We start from the raw sequence: 25,825 nt of genomic DNA on the forward strand, positions 1-25,825 counted from the left end.
AGTAATGATTGGCTGCAGTACTGATTGCTGGTCTAGAGCAGGCAACACCCTAATAAAATGTCTGGGGTCCATGCTTAGTGGAGTCTAAAAGTGAAAGATCCACCGAGGGAGTTTTCTGGCAGTAATATGTGAAAACAGTTTGGATTCTAGTTCATGAAATTAAAAATAGCTTCTTGCTCTTACTGACCTATAAAATGATACATTAATTGGGGTAAGAGAAGAGCTTGAATCTCTTTCCCTCTTCTGTTTTACTTAAATTATGCCAGTAGCATTGATTTCCCTTTTACCTCTCAGGAATTATTTTTATATGAGAACTGTGAGGGACTCAATCCTTATCATTCCAAAGAGATAGTACCTAAGTCCCAGCTCAGAGGCATGCAGGAAAGCAGTGATGATGTATGAGACTTCCCAGACTTAGAGACAGGTACTAAATATTCATGAGACCCCAACAGGCCTTGCACATCAGTTATATCTCAGTGATCTGTAATTGGGTTATTGGGAAAAATACTAATGTGAACATATCCAGTCTTATGGAGCCATCCAGTAGTTAAGTTCCACTAGATTTTTATTTTTTTTTGTTGTTGTTGTTGTTTTTTTCATGATTGGTGTTGGCCAAACGGCTCAGTGGCTAAGAGCACAGGCCTTTGTTCCAGAAAGCCTGAGCTGGATGCCCTATGCCCACATGGTAGCCCATAACTTTAACTGCAGTTGCAGGGGATCCAATGACTTTTCTACCCTCTGTAAGCACATGCACATACATGCACTCAAACATTCATTTATTTACACATACTTTTTTTAAAAAAAATTAAAAGGTGATAGAAACAGGCTAGACAGATGACTCAGTTGGTGTTCTTTCAGAGGACTGAATTTAGTTCCCAGCAAACTTAAACGGCCTACAACTGCCTCAAACTTCATCGAACTCAGCTCCAGTGGATTTGACTCCCTGTCTTGGACACCCACACTCATGGTCACACGTAGGGAAGGATTGAACCCCAAACAGACCAGAGCTGATCTGATGCAATTACGGTAGGCCCTTTAAAAAAATGAGCTAGTTCATGCCCCTCAGTGCACCACTGTCATGCAGGAAGGCTTGGGTGAGGAGGAGCCCGAGTATCTATTGAGGCAAGGCTTTATATTAAGCAGAAAGCAGGAGGGGAGTGTGCAGGCATCTAATTGAGAACTTATTATGGCCCTTAACATAATTGGCTGGTACTGGAAGTCGTATCATAAACTCAATTTCTGCTTCCCTCTGCATTTGCAGTCATCAGGCAAGCAGTAGGCTTGTACCCTGGGCGTGCAGGTTTATTAGGGGAAGAAGCTGAAGATGCTCATCTTGTTGGGGGTGTAACCTGGAGACACAGGTGTTGTTGGTATGAACCCAGAAACTGGAGCTACGCTCGGCTTTTGTTGGGGGTTAACTTTTATTTATTTATTTATTTATTTTTGATTGAACAACATTATTTTAAAAAACAAAGGTAAATGTACAGATTTTAAGCATTTTTGCATAAAAGTATACGAATACATTTTTGTCAGTACTTGGTTTTTTAAAGGTGTGATAGTGTGCATTGAGGTCTTACTAGTTACAATGAGCATAAAGTACATGTAAACAAGATGTAACCTGAAATTAGTCAAAGTTTTCTTGGTGTGTAAAGATAAAGCATAATCGTTTTTCATTTTCTTTTTTTTTTTTCTTGAACTTCATATAGTCTGTGAGTTGTTTCTTGGGTGTTCAGAGTTTTCTGGGGTTAGCATCCCACTATCAGTGACTGCATATTATGTCTGTTCTTTTGTGACTGGGTTATCTCACTCAGGATGGTATTCTCTAGATGCATTCATTTTCCTAAAATTTTCATAAAGTCATTGTTTCTGATAGCTGAGTAGTACTCCATTGTGTAAATGTACCACAATGTTTGTATCCATTCCTCTACTGTTGGGGGCTAACTTAAAAACTAATGCTAGCTACTGTTAGTTTGCCTGAATTCAAACTTAGGTCAGGTTCTCTAAAATTTTAATGATTTGGTCTTCTCTCCCCTCTCTCTCTCTCTCTCTCTCTCTCTCTCTCTCACTCACACACACACACACACACACACATATACACACACTATGTAAACACAAATGTAAAATCTGAAAAAAATTATAAATAAAAAATTATTTTTAAAATTGGTAGAGGTTCCAAAGACACAAAGAAACAAAAAAAAAAAAAAAAAGTAAAGTAAAATTCAACAGATGACAGATGTTGTAATGAAAAGAGAAAGTTAGTAAAAGACTTTAGACCATACTTTAGATTAAATCATAAATTCAAGAATCAGTCTGGTAGACTAATAAAGATTAAGGGAATCTTAAATTTCACTGAGTTATTGTATCAATTTTGTTCTTATTTCCATAACATAATTATCCTAATTTTGCTTAGCTAATGACAGACTGCAGACATCAAACAGTCACCACCCAGACAATCCACTTTTAAAGTAGAAAGGTTAAAAGCATATCACTGGTGAAATCTAATGGTTCGATTTAAAAGCTGTTTATTTCTTATACAATTGCTTCTTAAGAGAAATACTACTCAGCTAGTCATTAAAACACACTCCCCTTGCACAGTGTGCATCTCTGTTCTTCTTCCCATGTGTAATAAAGAGCCAGTACCCTCAGAACATAATGCCATTGTTCTGTAATGATTACTAGTGAGTTACCACAATTACAAACTCTTTCTGTATCTCTCCATTAAATGTATATATATATATATATATATATATATATATATATATATATATATATATATATATATTTCTGCCTGTCTCTGCTTCTCACTTTCTTTGTCTCTGTCTCTCTGGGTCTCTATCTCAGGCACACACATCTTATGTGTTCATGTATGCATGCTTGTGTGCTCCTCCTTGTGTGTGTTCTTATGTACAGAGCATATGTATAACTTCAAAAGGCTCTAATTTATTGGAAACACTAACAAATAAGTACTAGGAAATAAAGTACCAACTCCAATGGAACTTCTTACAGTTTCTGAAATGGCAGGTGCAACAGTGAGATATTGAACAACAGCTAAGCACTGGGTATGCAAGTCGACTCATCCAGTGCCTCCTATCCTGGTCGGAGTTCTTTAGACCAGTTTTCAAAACAGAGAAGTAAAACTGATCAAAATGGACTTAGAAACAGGATGAAAAGTGAAGGTCCTGATTAACAGGGGTCTTTAAGATAGCGATACTCAGTGTACAAACAGGATCATGTGATCTGCTCTTCACCTTCACCAAGGGTATACAGAGAAGAAGAGAATTAAACTTTAGCAAAAAACAAGATGCTAGAGAATTTCCTATGTGGTCTATATATAGTTAAAAGATCATCAAACAGGTCATGGTATTTTCTTCCTCCTAAACATTATAAACAAAGCATATATTTTCTTGTTCTAAATATTTCAGTGATATTTTGCTGTGAGAAATACTGTACTATTATAGAATCACATCAAAAAAGATCATGTCTATGAGTCATTATTTGTTTCTATAAAATACACAAAAATGTAAGACAAAGAAATAGTCAAAAGGTTTTGTTATTGGTAGTTTAAAGCATGCTTAACCCTTGAATGGGAAAGAGAAACATCACCTCCTGTTGTGTAACAATGTTCCACATAGGCCCCCGAGAAAATGGTTTTTAGCTTTTTCTATGGAGAAAGCCTGTTACTATAAGAATACTTTAAAATATCAAAATGAACATAGACACACCCTGGGTCATAGAAGGAATAAACTGTCCAGCTGTAGACCTAGCAACCATGCTTATCTAGCAACCACGCTTACCTAGAAAACTCCACAGACACCCATTCCTAGAAAGACCAGTCTTGACTACATGGTCACCACGGTGCTACTCTTTGGGCCACATTTTCCTGCCTTCAACTTTGTGGAGCAAAACCCTACTGACTGATGAAACACACACTCTCTCTCTACCTTGTCCTCCCAGTTGGGATGGATGACTGTCTTTCCTAATCTTGCGTGACTGAGGAAATCCACTGGTAAAAGTCCCTTGTCTCAGTATAAAGTAGAGTACATACTCCTCTGTCCTACTTCACTGTGGTTGGCTCTCCAGGAGGAAGACTGCGGGAGGAAAGGTAAAATCTGCAGAGGTTCCTGTAGACTGGGACTTTGATGTCATTTTTTGAACCTGTTGACACCTACTTGCATTTTATACATGAAAACCATGTCCGTAGACAAGTCAGATAGGTAAGTAGGTAATAGCACTTGCCATCAAGTCGATTAATCTAAGTTAGATTCCTGGGACCAACATGGTAGAAAGAGAGAAATAAGTCACACAAACAACACACACACACACACACACACACACACACACACACACACATACACACATACACCATGAATGAAATGATTTAATAACTTACAAACATGCTTATAAAATAGATGTGATTTATGTATATTAAATTGAGGTGGTCTCCATTTAAATTAAATTACTCCTCACCACCCTAACAGGTTATTATTATTATCATCACTATTATCCATTTCATAAATGAGAAAATTATGTCAAAAGTTTGGGAAGAAATGTGGGTAGCCTCGTCAGATATCAAACTACGTAGACAAGATTCAAGTCCCACTGGTCCGTTAGGACCCTTGCTTCTCCACAGCCTACCCCTCTACAGGTAAATTAAACCTGAAAACAGAAATTGATTATTTCCATACTACTCATATTTAGAAACACAATTTACTGCCATTTTCTAGGCCCCCAACTGATAGAAAACTCTAAACAGTGAGAGTAAAACACTACTTTAGAAACACATAAATTTCAAGGCAGAAAAGTATTGGCTTATGCTCATAAATTCCCTTAACCACTCACAGACCCTCTTTTTCTCATGTCTACCAAAAGAATAAAGCAGATTGACACCAATAAGCTGTTTCTTGTTTTTTATTGTAGTTTATTTGAAACAGGAGTTCATGAATTGAATTGATAAGAGGTAAATTAACATATAAGGATATGAAACAGAATGTATTTACTCAAAAAGTGACTGTTGGCAAAGTAAACTGCTAAAGTCAACAATAATCACAAAGTCACATTTACTTTAAAGATGAATTTACAGAAGGTAATGTATACAGGGAACATTTATTCTATGCATTCAGTATGTTAGCATAGGCCTGAAGTATAAAATAAATCTAAATGTAACTCTCATTTCCAGGAGGCTATCAGCCAGAAAGGTTATGTTGAAACTTAGATACCCTTTTTCATTATCACAGAACAAACTTATACTCCCTAATTCTGATGTTTAATTTTATTCCAGCTTTATACACGCTAGAGTCATCAGAAAGGAAAGAACACCAATGGATGCAATGACTCCATACGATGAGGCTGTAGACAAGCCTTTAGGGCATTTTTTGTTTGTGATTGATGTGAGAGGGCCCAGCCCATTGTGGGTGATGCCATCCTGGATTCTATAAGAAAGTAGGCTGACCTAGCCATGACTGGAAGACCAGTAAGCAGCGCTCTGCCATGACAGCTGAATCACCAGCCTCAAGGTTGATCTTACTTCCTGACCTGACCTCATCGGTGATAAACAGAAAATATAAATTAAATAAACCCTTTTCTCCCTAACTTGCTTTTGGTTAAGATATATGATCACGGCAGTAGTAACCATAATGAAGACACTAATCCTAAAAACTATCCCATCACTGTGAGCACTTCCTAATAGTTTCTCAGACTATTAGTGTCTATTACTTTAAACAAGATCCTGAAGATCCATTGACAGTCTCTACAGCCAATCATCATTCAAGATGGCCTTTCGTCAAGTCTCTGCTATTCAACTAAGTAGCTAAGTTCACCGTTCAGAGAGGGGTTATGCGGATTGGCTTGTTCTCAGTGAACTCTGGAAGTCATGGAAGTCAGTCCTGGAGAAACCACCAGCAGCTGTAATCTCGGGTTTCATTCTTTAAAATGTCTTTGGCCAAGCCAGGTAGAAATTAAGGCTCAGGGGTCTTCCTGAGGTGAAAAGCCAAGAAGAGGACGTTCTATTCCTGAAATTAGGTCCTCAGAGTTGTGTGTCTTCAGAGGTATGGCAAGACAGGAGGAGACCCACTGCACAGACTGCAGCAGGAAAAGGTCAGCATGAGAGAAAAAATGATGAGAGGAAGGGGACAAGGGGGACCTTTGTCAGCTGGAGCCAGGGGCCCTTTGTGGTAATTCTGAATCCAGGGGCATATCACACCTGGGGAAATTAGTGAAAATTTATTTTCAACAATTGCCTCAAGTAAATTCTCTTACTGTGACAGTTCAGAGCTAAACATAAACAAGCACAATAACAGGAGAGAAGTTATTATGAACAGAAAAATAAGTATCTGCTGCTGTTGGCATTAGGGCGGCTCCTACCCCCAGCGATGGTGCCACCCACCAGTGACCTGGCACATCCATCGCCATGGAAACAGCCAAGCATTCCCCAGGACACACCTGCTCAGAAGCCCACCTTCCCCTGGAATCAAATGACATCACTACCCCCATAAAAGACCAACTCTTCCTCCCATTCTCTCTCTTTCTCCTCTTCTCTCGATCCCAACCCCTGTATTGTCATTCTACTAAACCTCACCTTGTGGAACTGTGTTGGTTTGGTGTGGTTTGTCAGGGCTCCAGCCAAGAAATCTATTTAACAACAGTTGCTTCTACAATACTTAGGTTCAAATGATTAGAGACAACTATTTTTATTGTTTTCTGAAAAGAATCACATCAAGTGAGAACAAGTTTGAAGACAACTGTGAAAAATAATGACTTCTAAAGGATTTCCCAGCAACACTGCAAAGAGACTCAATCAAGTACCTTCCAAAAGGAAACTACAGTAACTAACATTTAAAAGTCAGTAGGCCAGGTTGATAGCAGAGCAATCCCAGGTGAGAGAGAATAAGAGGCCAGTGAGAGGGATCAGAGGGAAAATGTGCTTACCACACAAGCCTGGGAACTTCAGTTTGATCCCTGGAACTAACTCCACGAAGTTGTCTTGTCAACTTCACTCACCTGTGGTCGCACACAAAACACACACATACATAATGATGAAGAGGTGGAGGAAGAAAAAGAGAAGAAAAGGAGAAGGAGGAGGAGGAGAAGAAGAAGAAACTTAAAGCAGGTCTCAGAGGATACAGGATGCAGTGGGAAGAAAAAGCAATGAGAAAGAAATTGTTAGAAAATAGAATCTAAAGATTGATTGTATGGTCAAGAGAAGACACAGATAAAGAAAATATTTGAAGAGATAACTCAAGAAGACTTTCCAAACCTGATTCAAATAACTAATGCACAGAATCGAGAAAGCCACACCTAACTGCTTAAAAGAGATAGACACCCAGACCAATAACATTGAATCTACAGAGCAAGAAGAATGTTAGGAAAGAAAGGAAAATCGTTAAAAGCAAGCAAGAGGGCAAATGCTGATCTTCAAAGGAAGCTGAATCCTAAATAACACTAATTAAATCCCAAAGAGGGAACATGGTGGTTTCAGTGGTTGAAAATAAAACTGACAGCTTAGGGTTGCATACCTAGCAGAAATATCTCTCAAGATTTAGGGTAAAAGGCTGAAGAGATGACTTGGTGGTTAAGAGTAAATATGAGCACGTGGACTCGTGTGTGCATATTCAAACAGACACACATGCTCAGATTTTAAAAATAATAATCTTTTTTTTAAAGAAGCAAACTTCAAGTGGACAGGCATATTGGCCTAAGCCTATGATCCCAGCACTCAAGAGACAAAAGAGAAAGAAGTTGCCAGTTTTAAACAACCTATGTACATGGTGAGACTTCTGGTCAAAGAAAAAATACCTAGAAGACAAGAGGTAGGCAAAAGGAGAGTAAAAGGCAAGATACGTTTAAACTCCTAAACATTGAAGAAATCGCCAGAAAATTTGAAAAGTAGTTTTACCTGATCAAGAAAGAAATTCTGCAAAAATACTACATACAAATTTATTGGAACACACAGTGGTGAAAGCGTGTGGCTCCAGTGCCCTAGCACTCACGAGACCAAGACAACAGGGTAGATGACCCACAGAATGCAAGACCAGCTTGGCAAAAGTAACAGAATCTGTACAAAAGGACATAGCAAAGCAACTCAATTTCTTGTAATTCCAGGAGTCCGTAGGCTATGGCAGGAAAATCGCCATCTAATGTCAATGATAACAAAGGTAAGTACACTGAAGACTATAAATGAAACTATGGAGAAGCAGATGTTATGGAAAGCATCTAGCCATACATACATTTCTGTCTCATTTGCTTTCCTTTGCTGCGATGAAATGCTAAACAGAACCAACTTGGGAAGGAAAACATTGATCTCATCTTGCATGACAATCTGTCATTGAGGGAAGCCAAGAAGGACCATGAAGGCAAGAACTGAAGCAGAGACAAGATGGAGGCACTGCTTCCTGGGTGCTCTCTGGCTCACATTCAGCTGTCTCTCCCATAGTTGATACTGTCTACATTGAGCTAGGTCCTGCTCTACTAACTAGCAATCAAGAAAATGTTCCTTGTACATGTCAAGTAGGGATAAAAAATAACCAACACATGTTGACAATTCACATGAAACTAAATCACAGAGGTGTGGTCAGCAGACCTGTAGCACAGAAACTAACAGGCATCTGGTTAGAAACACAACTGCAGACTCCTCTCTCCTCACACCCCAATTAAGGAATACTGATTAGTAGTCCTGGGGATGGAGTGGGGGAATCTGTATGCACCCACAAATCTTCACAGTATCCCTGATCTCTATGGCATTGTTAGATACACAAGCATCCTCAGACACACCACAGACAATTTTCACTTATGGGAATAGATAGCTGGTATCTGTACTTTTTGAAATAAATCATTCTTCATAGTAAATGGCCAATGCTAAGGAGGAAAAGGGGTAATATTTGTATTCAATTTACTGTTTATTAACTAATCAGAAATTACAGGCATACTGTGGGAGGTGTTTTAATTCATACTTCTAGTAAGCACACTGATCTGGCTTTCTCTGATCCCTGGTTTTCTTTCTTCCACAAAAGCTTCATTATTCCACCTAGAGAAGATAATCGGAAGGACCACAAGAAGTGATTCCCTTCCTTCATGTATCTTCCAACAATGCAGACCTCATGGATCAGGAGTGTACATAATGAGCCCTATTGATACCTCTGATGATAAATCTTCAGTCCTCTGGTGCACAGTTGTTCAGTTGGATATATTAAACACAAAGAATTTCATAGGTCCCAGAGTAACATGGGCCAAGTGGCATCACGGAATTGCCAAAGCTTAGGTGATTATACTTATCTTAATATGAACCACAGTCAAAGCCTGACAAAAGTGACACACTTTCTCCAACAAATGCATACTTCCTGGTCCTTTCCTCCTTCTCAAGTACAGCCACTCCCTGATGATGAAGCATTCAAAATATATGAGCCCGTAGGGACATTCTTATTTAAATCATTACAGATATGTTTCTTCTTTGCTCTTCAAAGCATCAAAAAAGTACACTTCTTATTTTATTTTATTATTTTTTGAGACAGGGTTTCATTATGTAATCTTGGTTGGCCTGGAATGTGCTATGTTGACATGCCAGCCTTAAACTCACAGAGATCCACCTAACCCTGCCTCCTGAGTACTACAATGTATATTTTAAAAGACTTACATATCAGATAGAAGTTGTGTGTTCTTAAAGTTCATTAACAAACCATTTTATTACTTGCGTGAAAGTACACAAGTACTTTTGATTGCAAAAATTCTGAGATTATATATGAAAAATTAACAATCAGTCTAGAATCTTCTTTGAAACACTTCCAAATTATTTCACAGATTGATGAGAGACAAATTTTCTTACTAGCAAAGTAGTAGTTCCAGAATCTTTCTCCATACTGCTTTGTCTGTCATTACAATGGTATATTATTTAGCTCCTGGAATCTCATCTGTATTCCATGATTACTATTTCATACTAGGATTGTCTGTCTTGCTTACTGGACTTTTAAAACAACTCCAATGTACACTTCAGAGGCGCCTTCCTGAGTCTTAGCATCACATTCCCAATTAAAGCCATGTTTCTGAGCCACAAAACTTCTTCTGTGTTCCTGTTTGTTTCTTTGCCTTATTTACCTTGATATTACCTACACGTCTATTATGAAAGATGACAGATTTCCAGAAAAAGAAAGCTTGATAAACACACACACACAGTCATCAACTTCAATGGTAAACAGTCACAGAACAAACTTTGGAGTGTTTGTACAGAGTGTGAAGCTCAGCGAGAAAATGTTTTCTCCAAGTATCGAGGTTGATGAGTATGAATAAAATAGATGTGGTGAGGCATGATATAATAGAGTTCTGGGGCTGTGAGTCAATGGGGAAGATTAAAGACACAAGAAGATAACCGCTGGAAAGAAAAATATGTTCCTTGCTTGAAATTAACTGCCACACGTTCCCAACCTACACAAAGCTGTCAGAAAGGACATCTAAATCTGTCCTTGTTTGTAACATGTGTTGTGACAAGATTTGACAGTTTATCAAAGAACTATAATTGCCACCTAAACATCTAGCATTTTGTCAACTGTAAGTGTGTTTAGTGAAAGCATTTATTTAACTTAAAACACAACCATTTTTCTCACTCTCTGAAATGACTGCCTAGGTCTCTTTTCTCCTTAGCTGATCAAGCCGCATCAGAACTGTCTTTGAATTATTTATGTTGGAATTGTGAAGGGTAAAGAAACAATCAGCAAAGCAAGATATGATTACCAAGGAAATGTGTGTATTCTGGTAGGTGCAACAGTTCTCAAGGATCTGTGCAGATAAAATTTAAACACTCTTTGTTCGGGGAGAAGCAGAAAGATGACGCCCTTTTCCCCCTCCTCCATTCTGAGTTCTAGAGCAATGTACTAAGAAGGAACGCCTCAGCAGAGAAACATGTTACACAAAGTGCATCACCCTTGCTTGTATCTTTTTCCAGATGTACTCCATCATTGTTAAGTTTTCTACCTCAACCTATAGAACAAAGAAGACAGTGAAATTCCTGGATGATGTATCCAAGTGAGAAACACAAGTCAGAACAATGTGCCATACTCCAGGTTTGTTTCTTCCTGAAAAGTTTAGAGGCTGGTTTGAACAGCAGGACATCCTGGTTCAGATTTGTTCTCTGATGTACTTACTTGCTAATGACTTGGTAAGTGTGCAACTATTTTTGCACACTTCTTTTCCTGTCATCTTAATTAACTTGGGAGAGGGGAGTAGAAGGGGCTAAGGGGAGAGAGCAGTAAAAGCCATGCTTGGAAATCTAGGGAGCCCACAACCTGGTCAATACACTGAGCTGTAGTGAGTCAGAAGACCATGGGTAGCTTGGTTTCTTTGGTGACTCAGTTCCCTGGCTGTGAACTGGGTTATTAATATGGTTGCATGGCCTCTGAGACCATTTGCTTCCTTAAAATATTATGATTCTAGACAAATCTAAGGTACAGTAGCAGCCAGATCTTGGAACAAAAAGTAACAGCAAGACAAAAATGGCTTCTACTTAACAACTTGAGAAAAATAGAACCAACTACGGGTTTTAAATGTTTACATTAGTATTCAGTCCTATTTAGGTAATATTAAATCTATTTAAAAATCTGTTTTGTTTTTCATTAAAACCCGAAAATGTGTGTCATACTGAGAACACTAAAAGAAAAATCAATTTAATTGAGGCTGCAAGTACTTTTAGTGCTTCTAAATTAAGCTGCAGGATTTTCTGTACAAATCACTGTATATAGCTCATTTGGGATGAATTACATGGCACAGGTGTTTCTGTTAGATTTGTTTGGAAGAGAAGAACATGAATGAAGAGCTGCAAACAGAAGGCAGTTGGCATGGATCGTCAACCCTAAAGAACATGAACTGAAGAGAAAAGAAAGACAGTGTCATGTCAAGAGGGATGTGCTTAGATCACTACCAGGTTTTCTTGATGAAACATTTTAACATGGACCTAGTTCTTTATGTGACTTTATAGTAGTATCTTATTCACCATGTATAAATAAAAGTTGACCACCAAGTAATGTTTCTCAGACTTTTTGTACATAATTGTTTTTATAATATACTTACTGGTGACCACTAGCTGGATTCCAGACTCAGTTTCTTTAAATATCTACGTTAGTTGCTAGTTTCTACTTATCATCTTTAACCCCAGCAGAGACATTGCCATCTACAAACATGGTAAGCCATGCCAGGATACATGTGGCCCATGGGGGGGCACATTCTGATACATTTGCAATAGCTGACACATGGGAGCTGCTCATGGAACACACAGCAAGCCCTCCGTTATGTATCCTGGAGAATCCCGTTCATACCATTCTCCAACCTTTTGCCTTTTGACTCTGTTGAAGAAACAGACTGAACAACACTCTGCACGTAACTCCTCCAGCTTCAAACGAGTAAACTTGTTTAGAACCCTGTTTTGTTTTCTCTTGCATTCAAATTTAAAATTTCCAAAAAGTTAGGAACAATAAGCCATACCTTTAATTCCAGCACTTGAAAGGAATTAAAGGGTGTGAGGCCAGCCTAATCACGGAACTAATTCTAGGAAAGCCAGGAGTACACAGGGAAATTTTATCTGGGAAAAAAAAAAACAATAAAAATTAATAACAACAATAAGAAATTCCCATGGATTATAAAATTTTTTTAATTTGAAAGTGTGCAGTAGATGCCAATCACGCTTGTTTTGTTCTCTCTCTCTCTCTCTCTCTCTCTCTCTCTCTCTCTCTCTCTCTCTCTCTCTCTCTCTCTCTCTCCCCCTCCCTCGATCCCTTCCTCCTCCCCTCCCTCTCTCTCTCTTCCAAAAGGTTTAAGGTCAAATCAGCACAACCGTTAGGGGGAAGGGACAGTAACGGCTCTGTAACCACCGGTTCAATTATTCAATGCCCGGAAACTGCTAGTCTGTGGCCCAATTTCCCTTCCAAGACGGAAGTTTTACATCTAGGATCTCTGGCCAAGATGCCAAACATCAAAATCTTCAGCGGCAGCTCCCACCCGGACTTATCTCAGAAGATTAACGATCGCCTGGGCCTCGAGCTAGGCAAGGTGGTGACCAAGAAATTCAGCAACCAGGAGACCTGCGTGGAAATTGGCGAGAGTGTGCGTGGAGAAGATGTCTACATCGTTCAGAGTGGTTGTGGTGAAATCAATGACAGTCTGATGGAACTTCTGATCATGATTAATGCCTGCAAGATCGCTTCAGCCAGTCGGGTGACTGCTGTCATCCCGTGCTTCCCTTATGCCCGGCAGGATAAGAAAGACAAGAGCCGGGCTCCCATCTCTGCGAAGCTCGTAGCAAATATGCTGTCTATAGCAGGGGCAGATCACATTATCACCATGGACCTACATGCGTCTCAGATTCAGGGCTTTTTTGACATCCCGGTAGACAATTTATATGCAGAGCCAGCTGTCCTGAAGTGGATAAAGGAGAATATCTCTGATTGGAGGAACTGCACGATTGTCTCTCCTGATGCTGGCGGAGCCAAGAGGGTCACTTCCATCGCGGACCATTTGAATGTGGATTTTGCCTTGATTCACAAAGAACGGAAGAAAGCCAATGAAGTGGACCGCATGGTGCTTGTGGGTGATGTGAAGGATCATGTGGCTATCCTTGTAGATGACATGGCTGACACTTGTGGTACAATCTGTTACGCGGCCGACAAACTTCTGTCAGAGGGAGCCACCAGAGTTTATGCCATCTTGACTCACGGAATCTTCTCTGGCCCAGCCATTGCTCGCATCAACAATGCATGCTTTGAAGCAGTGGTGGTCACTAACACCATACCTCAAGAGGACAAGATGAATCAGTGTAGCAAAATCCAGGTGATTGACATCTCCATGATTCTGGCTGAAGCCATCCGGAGAACCCATAATGGAGAATCTGTTTCTTACCTGTTCAGTCATGTTCCCTTGTAATGGAATGACATAAAATTTGAGTGCAGTAAGATAAAATAAAAATAAACCCTGTTCATTTTTTACTTTTCCTTTTTTTTAATTGCTTCTGTATTTGATGAAATGTTCTGTCAGAGATCCAATTGGGTCCACCGTAGCCTCAGTCAATAGGAGATTGTGGGTTTCCTCACATGGTTGATTCATTCTGGCTTCTTTGATTTTGTGAGTGTTGAAGTTTCACAAAGCCCCATTGCCACAAGGTTTCTGATCTCACAACATATTGTGTCATACTGCTAGAGAACAAGTCCGCTACAAAGCCACTTGATCTAACACATACATAATCACATGAGCTCTCCAGAGTCCATGTTAAACTTCAGCAAGTACCCTGGGCTTTCTTAACCATTCTCCTGTATTCTAAATTTATTAGGAGGCAATGGCAGCTTCTGGTTTAAGCCACCACTGAGCTCAATGAATCTACACAGCAAAATGCAGCGTTCTTTGACAAAAAAAGGCTGTGACTATTTGGAGACTCATCTTGGATTCTTTATCCTAAATCCCCCTTTCACTTTAGCTGTCCCAAGCATACTCTTCCTGGGCAGATATGCAATTGGGTTCAAGTGTTCAATAGACCATGATCTTGTTGAAAGCAATGTGTCTGGCACCTCTCCGTGATAGGTGATGTATAACATTGGCTTGTTCTGCTGTCTGCCTACTAGCATCACAGAAGAAACTAAGTGGCAGTGCAGAGCCTTCTGGCTACTTTCAACATTTATGCCTCATCTTCCTTCACTGAGGAAGGCTGGCCTTCCCGAAGACCCTAGCTTTGTATTTTGAGATGATGTTCTCAGTTCTTTTAAGGAAAGCCAATACAGTGTCTTAGTGTATGGAAGTGCGTGGCTACAAAGGCTATGTGAAGTTTCTCATCTCCTGGGAAATAGGGGGGTGGAAGCCCCAAGAATTTCTAAAGGATAAAACAAAAACAAGGCAGACTTAAAGAGGCAATATTTAAAGTGTTATTCAACTTCTCATTTGAATTACTGGGTAATAAATGGGACGGAATAATGTCTTTGTACTTCTAAAGAAATATTTTAAGCCTTAATTTTTTTGTGTTCAAATTTAAAGGCAGTTTTAAGGCATTTATAAATCTTCTTTAGTATTAAAAAATTAAGAAATTTTATCATTATGGTTCTTTATAAAATTTATTGCTTGGGTTTACTAAAAACTCAGAATCAAGACAGGAGAACTGAGAGCTCAGGGTCATCTAATGCTATATAGTGATTTTCAGGCCAGACAGCCTGGGGTGCATAGTGAGAGACCCTAGCTCAATATACATACATATTACATATATCCACAGCCTAAAGCAATAAAACCCATCACTAGTAAAAACCTCACCAAAACTTACAAAACATTTACTAAGGAAGAAAGAAAATGCCGACTAAAAACCTGAATAAGAAGAATGAAATGGTGTTCTGACAGCTTCTTCAAATTATCTAGTTAGCAGAAACCCAATTAAAATCTTTATAGGACTTTTTGTAAAGCAGACTTGACAGGCTTTTCTCGAAGTGTATCTGGAAAAGGGTGAGCGAAGTTCATCAAGGACCTTTTGAGGTGTTTTGTTACAGTATAATAAAACATAAAGCCATAGTAGTAGGACAAGAAACATACACACAATGCTGCAGGGTTTTAATTCTTGAAACACATCCATGTATACTTATCCTTGATATGCACAAACATTTCCTTGATCGTGCATATATGTGTGTGTGTGTGTGTGTGTGTGTGTAATATATCCCATGTATACTTATCCTTGATATGCACAATCATTTCCTTGATTGTGCATATATATACATAAATATATATATGTAATATATACTACAATGTAACTTTAAGACTCTAACACTCAATGTAACATGATTCTCCTATTTAAATGAAGTGTGTCAGTTTCATACAACTAATTATTTGAGACAGATTTTTCTCCAGAATACAAAGTAACTCCAAACCAGGGTTTTTCTGGTCTCTGTGGAATTTGTGTAGAATCCCAGCTGAGCAGACTGATTCCTCTAGTGACATTCAGGTTACACATGTGTAACCTGAGGCAGTGTGGAGCCTGCAGTAGAAGGTTACTGTGAGAACTGAGCACGGTGCTGCAGTTGGGTGCTGAGTGTGGACTGACCCCAAGAGGCCCCGGTGGACACTTGCATGTGACTGGCGCTGTCAGGACTTGGAGGCTCTCAACCTGGTACAGAACTCCTGCCACCGGCTCCCACACCTCCATTTGGATCTTGTTTTCTCCTCATTCATTTTTTCACACTTAAGGTCCCTTCAGTGTCTGGTTGCTTTTTAGTTTGTGTTATACTTGCAGTGACAAGCAGCACTGTTATCCCCCAGGGCACAGTCGAGGGGGTGCACAGACATACATGTAGGCAAAAAAAAAAAAAAAAAAAAAAAAAAAAAAAAGAAAAAAGAAAAAAACATAAGAAGCAAACTGCTATATTGCTTTGATATGTGTGTGTGCATGTATGTATGTACTGTGATGTGAATCTGTGAGTGTACAGATGTGAGTATGCATGTAGTATGTGTGTGAAAGTACATGAGTGCACACATGTATGTGTATGTGTGGATGTGTTTCAGTGTGCGTGGGTGTATGACTGTGTTTAAAAGCATGGGTAGATATGTATGTGACCACACAAAGATTACTAGAAAACTATGAATAGTAAATATATTCCTGGTGAGATCTCAAAACAAAATGGGGGGGTAGATTATTGTAAACTAGAAGAATGTCTATGCCTGTTAAAATATGAGAAAACAGTTGAACTATGCTCTACTTTGAACAGAAAACCATCTATAAGTGACAAACTTGGACATCTTTTGGCTTAAGAGATTTCCACCTAAACATTGTAGATAGTTTCAATCCTCCTTCCTACTTACAATAGAACAAGAGGAAACACTGAAAACGCATGGAAAAGACAACCCAGCCAACAAAGTCAGGAGCCATCAGCAAATCACTGGAGGTTCTCAGCCTAACTAGATTTGCAAAAGATGAAAAAAAATGAAAAACTCATTATTGGTGAAGCATGCTCTGGATCAAAGCCCCAGGGCAGGCTTGAATAACCTTTTGCAAAAGTAAGTAAGTATGTGATTCATGAATATAATCAGCCATCTCAGAAGAGGCAGGAACCGACAGTGAAAGACAATAGAACCTTAGATTCTTAGCTATTATGTTTCTGCTGATTTTTTTTAAGTTGATAGTAAATTACCTAACAAAGTATAAACCTAACAATAATTTCTTAGGTATTAATCTAATGTTTTTCATTTATTCAAAAAAGCAATGAGTCACTCTGTGGGTGGTTTTTGCTTGTTTGCTTGCTTCCTTGCTTTTGCTCGTTTTGTTTTGATTTACTTCCAGTAGGTAAACTGGTGAAATGGGAATTTTGCATTTGGGGGCAAAAACTGCAATGGGTAAAGAAAATTGCCCTGAACAGCATCTACAACTGGAAACCAACAGCATCTCGGATAAGCTGTCTTTTGAGAAATTAGACTAAACAATACACATCTCTCATTCACAATAAAGATAAGTAATCCATAATGCAGGGCGGATTGTTTACAGGAACCCGGTATAAGTATAAATGTCTAAGTGCACCTGACTTATCTCTTATCAGATGACATGATTAATGGTGTTTTCTTCAGAGTGGCTGCAGTTGGTGTTTTTTAACATGCTTCCCAAATCCTAATGCTGTTTCAGAGATGCAGGCAGATGATTGTACTCAGAGGCATCCTGCAAGAATCAGAAAAGATAAGGCCATGATCGAATGGCTTTAAATAATACATCTCACCCAGAGTAGTTGTTATGCAACTGGTGACTTCTTCGGGAGCTTTTGTGTTCATCATCCGTTTTCTTCTTTTCCAGGAAGTCCACTTATTATTAGGCCTGATTTAATTGTACATGATATATAATTCCTGGGAAAACTCATCATTTCATGCGAAAGAAAGAGACCTCTCTTTTGCACCATTAAATAGACCCTCGTTTGGAAAATAAGCAATGAATAGTAACTGTTTTATAGACAGAAATTATGCATTTTCTCCTTCTTGTTTACTAGTTGGCTTTTCTACTGAAAAGATTAAGCAAACGGGTTCTGAGTACTTGGGAAATAGTGCAAGACATAAAAGGGGCAGCAGCTGTAAAGTCTTTGCGGTGGGAACATACATAGTGTTGTCATCTACTTTTCAATGCTGTGACAAAATACCAGAGGCAACATCGAGGAGGAAAGGTTCAGATGTGCTCACCTGGCTCACCACTGTGCTGCTTAGATCCTGTGTTTCTGGACCTTGGTGACATGGGGCATCATAACAAGGATGGGGAAAGGGCACCAAAGAAAGAGGGGAGAAAGAGCAAGAAAGTCGGACAGCCAGCAAGGGACAAAATTGTTGAAGCCTGCCCCTATTATAGCTGCAGCCATTTTGGCCTTTGTTGCCAGCTATTTCATGTTGTTGCTGCAATGTGCCTGCCAGTCACTGCCACAGAAAAAAATAACTCGACTCAGAGCAGGGCCATGCTGACCATGTTATGTTCTGCTCCCTTGTTATGTTCTGTTCATTCAGAGGTTCGTTAATCTTAAGAAATTCTACAAAGCTTTATGTGGGACCCGAAGGTCAGTGTGAGCTGTTATGTCTAAAATGGCTTGAGTTGGAGCTGACGCCTGGGAAGAACTTCTGCACCTGGGTGTGAGCTCTTTGTGGGTTCTGTGTTTTTACCTTTATAAGCCTGCCCTGAGAAATGTTTGTTGTTGGTCTCCTTTGTGGAGGTTTTCTGAAGAACTCAGATATTCCAAGCCTTGGTAACCATGAAATGCTGGCCAGTGACATTCACCACCTGAACCTCTAAGAACAGGACATGGTCAACATTTTGCAACAACTATTCTCAGTAATTCTTATGAATAACCAATCTTATAAGGTACTAAGCCTCAAAAGTGAGATTAATAGAAAAAAGTGTGAATGCAGAAATAGTTTTGTTTTTTTTTGTGGTTGCCTTCTTTTTTTTAAACGACTTTATTTTACAAAACAAAGATAAATGTACAGATTTTAAACATTTTTTGCTTAAAATTATACATTTTTGTCAGTATTGTTTTTTCAGACATTGAAATAATTTTTACATAAAACCATGTAAATATATTGTTTTAGTCAGTACTTGATTTTTTTCAAGGGCTTGACAGTATGCATTGAAAACCTAATAGTTACAATAAGCGTAAAGTACATGCAAACAAAACGCAACATGGAAATAGTCAAAGTCTTCTTGTTTTGTAAATATATGTATTTTTTTTTTGTTTTCTTTATTTCTTGGACTTCATACAGTCTGTGAGTTATTTCTGGGGGAGTGCAAGCCTCTGGGGTTAGCATCCCACTATCAGTGACTGCATATTATGTCTGTTCTTTTGTGACTGGGTTATCTCACTCAGGATGATATTCTCTAGATGCAGCCATTTTCTTAAGAATTTGGTTAAGTCATTGTTTCTGGTGGCTGAGTAGTATTCCATTGTGTATATGTACCAAAATTTTTGTATCCATTCATCTTCTGCAGGACATCTGGGTTCCTTCTAGCATCTGGCTATTATAAATAGAGCAGCTATGAACATTGTGGTGCATATATCTTTGTTGTGTATTAAAGTGTCTCTGGGGTATATGCCCAGAAGTGGAATAGCTGGGTCTTCAGGTAGTACTATATCTAATTTTCTGAGGTATCGCCAGACAGATTTCCAGAGTGGTTGTATTAGCTTGCAACCCCACCAACAGTGGAGAAGTGTTCCTCTTTCTCCGCAGCCTCGCCAGCATCTGCTGTCATCTGAGTTTTGGATCTTGGCCAATCTGACTGGTGTGAGGTGGTATCTCAGGGTTGTTTTGATTTGCATTTCCCTGATGGCTAAGGATGTCGAGCACTTCCTCAGGTGTTTCTCGGCCATTCGGTGTTCCTCAACTGAAAACGTTTTGTTTAGCTCTGTACCCCATTTTTTAATAGGGTTATTTGATTCTCTGGTGTCTAGCTTTTTGAGTTCCTTGTACACCTTGGATATTAGGCCTCTATCTGATGTGGTGTTGGTAAAGATCTTTTCCCATTCTGTTGGTTGCCATTTTGTTTTCTTGACGATGTCCTTAGCCTTACAGAAACTTTGCAATCTCATTAAGTCCCATTTGTTAATCTTTGACCTTAGAGCTTGAGCCATTGGTGTTTTGTTCAGGAAATTTTCTCCTGTGCCTATGTGTTCTAAGGTTTTCCCTACTTTCTCATCTAATAGTTTCAATGTATCTGGTTTAATGTGAAGATCTTTAATCCACTTACACTTGAGCTTTGTACAAGGAGATAAGAAAGGGTCTATTTTCATTCTTTTGCGTGCTGAGTGCCAGTTGGACCAGCACCATTTGTTGAATAGGCTGTCCTTTTTCTATTGAATGTTTACTGCTCCTTTGTCAAAAATCAGGTGACCATATACATGAGGGCTCATTTCTGGATCTTCTATTCTATTCCATTGATCCACATGCCTATTTCTGTACCAGTACCATGCAGTTTTCAGCACAATTGCCTTGTAATATAGCTTGAGGTCAGGGATAGTGATTCCCGCAGATGTTTTTTTGTTGTTGAGGATGGATTTCGCTATTCTAGGTCTTTTGTTATTCCATATGAAATTGCACATTGATCTTTCCAATTCCATGAGGAACTGGGTTGGAATTTTGATGGGGATTGCATTGAATCTGTAGATTGCTTTTAGTAGGATGGCCATTTTTAAGATGTTGATTTTTCCAATCCATGAGCACAGGAGATCTTTCTATTTTCTGAGATCATCCTCAATTTCTTTCTTAAGAGGTTTGAAGTTCTTGTCATACAGGTCCTTCACTTGCTTAGTTAGAGTCACACCAAGGTATTTCATAGTTTTTGTAACGATTATGAAGTGTACGTTTTCCCTAATTTCTTTCTCCACTTGTGTGTCCTTTGAGTACAGGAAGGCTACTGATTTGTTTGAGTTAATTTTGTATCCAGCCACTTTGCTGAACTTGTTTATCAGCTGTCGGAGTTCTCTGGTGGAATTTTTGGGGTCACTCAAGTACACTATCATGTCATCGGCAAAGAGTGATGTTTTTATCTCTTCCTTTCTGATTTGTATCCCCTTGATCTCCTTTTGCTGTCTAATTGCTCCAGCCAGGACTTCCAGTACTATGTTGAATAGGTAGGGGGAGAGTGGGCAGCCTTGTCGAGTCCCTGATTTTAGTGGCATTGCTTCCAGTTTCTCGCCATTAAGTTTGATGTTGGCTGTTGGTTTGCTGTATATTGCTTTTATTATGTTTAAGTATGGGCCTTGGATTCCTGTTCTTTCCAGAACTTTTTACATGAAGGGGTGTTGGAGTTGGTCTAATGATTTCTCAGCGTCTAGTGAGATGACCATGTGATTTTGGTCTTTGAGTTTGTTTATATGGTGGATTACGTTGATGGTTTTCCTTATGTTAAACCATCCCTGCATCCCAGGGATGAAGCCTACTTGGTCATGATGAATGATCGTTTTGATGTGTTCTTGGATTCGGTTTGCAAGGATTTTGTTGAGTATTTTTGCATCAATGTTCATAAGTGAGATTGGTCTGAAGTTCTCTTTCCTTGTAGGGTCTTTGTGTGGTTTAGGTACGAGGGTTATTTTAGCCTCAAAAAATGAGTTGGGTAATATTCCATCTGATTCTATCTTTTGGAATAGTTTGGCGAGTATTGGTGTTATATCCTCAATAAAAGTCTGATAAAATTCTGCACTGAACCCGTCTGGACCTGGGCTTTTTTTTGGTTGGGAGGCTTTTGATGACTTCTTCTATTTCTTTAGGTGTTATAGGGTTATTTAGATGGTTTACTTGGTCTAGGTTTAACTTTGGGACCTTGTATCTGTCTAGGAATTCATCCATTTCCTTCAGATTTTCCAATTTTGTGGAGTATAAGTTTTTGTAGTAGGATCTGATGATTTCTTGAATTTCCTCAGTTTCAGTTGTTATGTCCCCACTTTCCTTTCTGATTTTGTTGATTTGGATACTCTCTCTTTGCCCTCTAGTTAGTCTGGCTAGGGGTTTATCAATTTTGTTGATTTTCTCAAAGAACCAACTCTTGGTTTTGTTGATTTTTTCAATGGTTCTTTTTGTTTCTATTTGGTCTATTTCTGCCCTAATTTTGATTATTTCTTGCCGTCTACTCTTTTTGGGTATATCTGCTTCTTTTTGTTCTAGGGCTTTTAGCTGTGCTGTCAGGTTGCTGATGTGAGCTCTCTCCAGTTTCTTTTTGGAAGCACTTAGGGCTATGAGTTTTCATTTCAATACTGCTTTCATTGCATCCCATAGGTTTGGGTATGTTGTGTTTTCGTTTTTGTTGAATTCTAGAAAATCCTTAATTTCTTTCTTTATTTCTTCTTTGACCCTGCTATCCTTTAACAGAGCATTGTTTAGTTTCCATGTGTATGTGGGCTTTTTGTTGTCTTTGTTGTTTTTAAAGGCCAGCCGTAGACCATGGTGATCTGAGAGGATGCATGGGAGTATTTCAATCTTCTCATATCAATGGAGGCTCGTTCTGTGTCCAATTATGTGGTCAATTTTCGAGAAGGTGCCATGGAGTGGTGAGAAGAAGGTGTATTCTTTTACTTTGGGATAGTATGTTCTGTATATATCTATTAATTCTAGTTGTTTCAAAGTCTCTGCTAGTTTTTCAGTGTCCTTGTTCAGTTTCTGTTTCCATGATCTGTCCATTGGTGAGAGTGGGGTATTAAAGTCTCCCATTATTATTGTTTGGGGTGAAATGTATTTTTTGAGCTTTAGTAGGGTTTCTTTTATGAATGTGGGTGATTTTTTATTTGGAGCATATATGTTAAGGATTGAGAGTTCCTCCTGACAGATTTCCCCGGTAATGAGTAAAAAGTGTCCTTCCTTATCTTTTTTGATAACTTTTGGTTGGAAATTTACTTTATTCGATATTAGAATAGCCACTCCATCTTGCTTCTTGGAGCTGTTTGCTTGGAAGTTGTTTTCCCACCCTTTTACTCTGAGATAGTGTCTGTCTTTGTCTCTGAGATGAGTTTCCTGTATGCAGCAAAAGGCTGGATTTTGTTTATGTATCCAGTCTGATAGTCTATGTCTCTTTATTGGGGAGTTGAGCCCATTTATGTTAATAGATATCAAGGAATAGTTGTTTCTGTTTCCTGCCATTATTGCTTTTTTGGGTTGAGTTGTGTCTGTGTTTTTTTCTTCTTTTAGTTTTTTTGTTTAGGAGTTTTCTTGTTCTTACTAGGCTGTATTTTCCCTCATTGTATTGGGTTTTCCACCTATTATTCGTTGTAGTTCTGGGTTTGTGGTCAGATATTGTGTGAATTTTGATTTGTCTTGAAATATCTTCGTCTCTCCATCGATGGTGATTGATAGTTTTGCTGGGTATAGCAGCTTGGGCTGGGACTTGTGCTCTCTTAAGGAGTGCATGATGTATGTCCAGACTCTTCTAGCTTTCATAGTCTCTGTTGAGAAATCGGGTGTGAGTCTGATTGATCTGCCTTTATATGTTACCTGACCTTTTTCCCTTACTGCTTTTAGTATTCTTTCTTTACTTTGGGCGCTTGATGTTTTTACTATTATGTGTCGGGAGGTATTTCTTTTCTGGTCCAACCTATTTGGAGTTCTGAAGGCTTCTTTTATGCTCGTGGTCATCTCATTCTTGAGGTTAGGGAAGTTTTCTTCTATGATTTTGTTGAAGATATTTACTGTGCCCCTTAGTTGATACTCTTCTCCCTCTTCTATTCCTATTATCCTTAGGTTAGGTCTTCTCATTGTGTCTTGGATTTCCTGGACATTTTGGGTTAGGAGCTTTTTGTTTTTTGCATCTTCTCTGGCTGTTTTGTCTATGTTTGCAATGTTGTCTTCTGCCCCCGAGATTCTCTCTTCGATCTCTTGTAATCTATTGGAAATGCTTGCTTCTGTGACTCCTGATTTCTTTTTTTGGTGTTCTGACTCTAGGGTTATCTCTTTTAGTGTTTTCTTTATTGTGTCAATCTCTGTTTTAATTTCCCTCTTCCATTCCTTTATTTCTTTGGTTCTGTTTTCCTCTAGTTCTTTGAGTTCTTTGAGTGTTTTTTTTTTTTTTTTTTTTTTTTTGTTTCTTCTTTAAAAGCTTCTGAATCTTTTTGCTTTTCCTCCCTTTCTTGTTTAAGTAACTCTATCAGTGTCTTGACGCATGATTTCAGGTCTGTGTCTTCTTTTTCTGGAGTGTTTGGAGTTCCGATGTTTGCTGTTATGGGAGAGCTGGGCTCTGGTGTTGCTAGATTGTCTTGGTTCCCTTGGGATATACTCTTTCTCTTTCCTCTTGCCATTTTGTTGTCAGTGATATGTTCTTACCTTTCCCTTGTATCTGGTCTGTGTCCCTGGTTCTCCACTGGTTGAGGTGTCAGATGGGTCGAGCCCTGTTTTATGCCTCAGAGTTGTCGGGTGTGAGCAGAAGTTCCAACGTTCTGTTTCTGTTTGCTGGATCAGGCACGGCAGGGCAGGGCAAGGCAGGGGGTGCACTTTCCTTGTGTACTCCACAGAGATCTTTCTGCTCCCCTGCAGCCCAGGTCTCCCACCCACCAGTTGCTCAGCCTCTATGAGCCGCCGATCTGGGTGGCAGGTAGGCCAGGCTCCGCTCTGCGTCCGGAAGTCGCCTCCAGGTGGAAACAGAAGTTCTAATTTTCTGTTCCCAATTGCTGGATCGGGCAAGGTGGGGCAGGGCAAGTTACGGTGTGCACTTTCCGTTTGTACTCCGAAGAGATCTCTCTGCTCCCCTGCAGTCTTGGTCTCCCACTCACCAGTTGCTCAGCCTCTATGAGCCGCCGTTCAGCCTGGAAGGTAGGCCAGGCTCCGCTCTGCGTCCGGAAGTCGCCTCTAGTTTTGATCATACTTATAGGATTCTAATTTGCTGAAACTTGAGGTGTCTCTGTTCAGTACAATGCATAAACAACCTCTCCCTCCCCATGACCCCAGCCTTCATCTCCAATGAGTCTCAAACCTCTTTTCTGCTAACCATAGACTTAACCTCAGATTGCTTCTCCATCCCAGGGTCCTTTATAAGGACCTTTATAAATTCATGGCTCATTTATAAGACTGGCAAGAGGAGATGAGATTTAAAAGCCTTCCCCCTTGCAAGGCTATTTCTTGACAATATGGTCCTTTCCTCTTGGGAAATATTGCATTATTATTATTTAGAAAAATTTATTAATGTGTGTGATTGATCTATAAGATCAAATTTATTCTATATATTTGTTATATCTGATTATATATCAGAACTGGAGGCTCTACAAAAAAATATTCACCACTTTTTCCCTAAAAGTTTTTATACATAGATACAATTCCAAGGAGTCAAGGAAAACCAAAATAAAATGGCCTTTTAAAAAATCAAAATTTAATTTTGTGTCAGGGATTTGGGGTATAATGGACTTTATCACAGTCTAGCTGTGTGAAGACACATACATTTCATAAGCTATGCACCCAGTTAGAAATAGCTTCAGCCCCTTCTATCCCTCTCCTGTGCTTTATGAGCAACTGACCCTGTCCTCTAGCTGCTACTCACTTGGGCTAGTGTTTCATCCTCTGACTTCTCAGCTGTCTCAAATACTGTTCATTGTACTAAACTGTCTTTGTTCTCACATTTACATAACAGCTTGCAGCTTTGTCATGTTAGAGAGTTAACTCCCTCACATAAGCCAATATGTAGCTGCAATCTCTCTTAATTAGCTCATATTTAGATCCGTGTATTCATCTTTGGGGGTGGTCTGAGGTTGCTTCCTGAAACAGGTGGAGACATGTTGATGTTATCTTTACTTAATCTGCTAGAATTAGATTATATTAGGAGAGAGAGAGAGAAAGAGAGAGAGAGAGAGAGAGAGAGAGAGAGAGAGAGAGAGAGAGAGAGAGAGAGAGAGCTCAGCAGGTA

At 39.2% G+C, this 25,825-nt stretch overlaps 1 protein-coding gene across 1 annotated transcript; it reads left to right on the plus strand.

Moving 5' to 3' along the window:
* Positions 1-12,936: 12,936 nt before the first annotated feature.
* PRPS1L1 (phosphoribosyl pyrophosphate synthetase 1 like 1) lies at positions 12,937-13,893 on the plus strand (the record flags this gene model as incomplete). Its single annotated transcript, XM_080941637.1, has 1 exon — positions 12,937-13,893. One exon carries the CDS (start codon positions 12,937-12,939, stop codon positions 13,891-13,893), a length of 957 nt encoding a protein of 318 aa, XP_080797763.1.
* Positions 13,894-25,825: the final 11,932 nt, after the last annotated feature.

The sequence above is a fragment of the Micromys minutus genome (genome assembly GCF_963924665.1).
Source record: "Micromys minutus genome assembly, chromosome: 1".
NCBI lineage: Eukaryota > Metazoa > Chordata > Mammalia > Rodentia > Muridae > Micromys > Micromys minutus.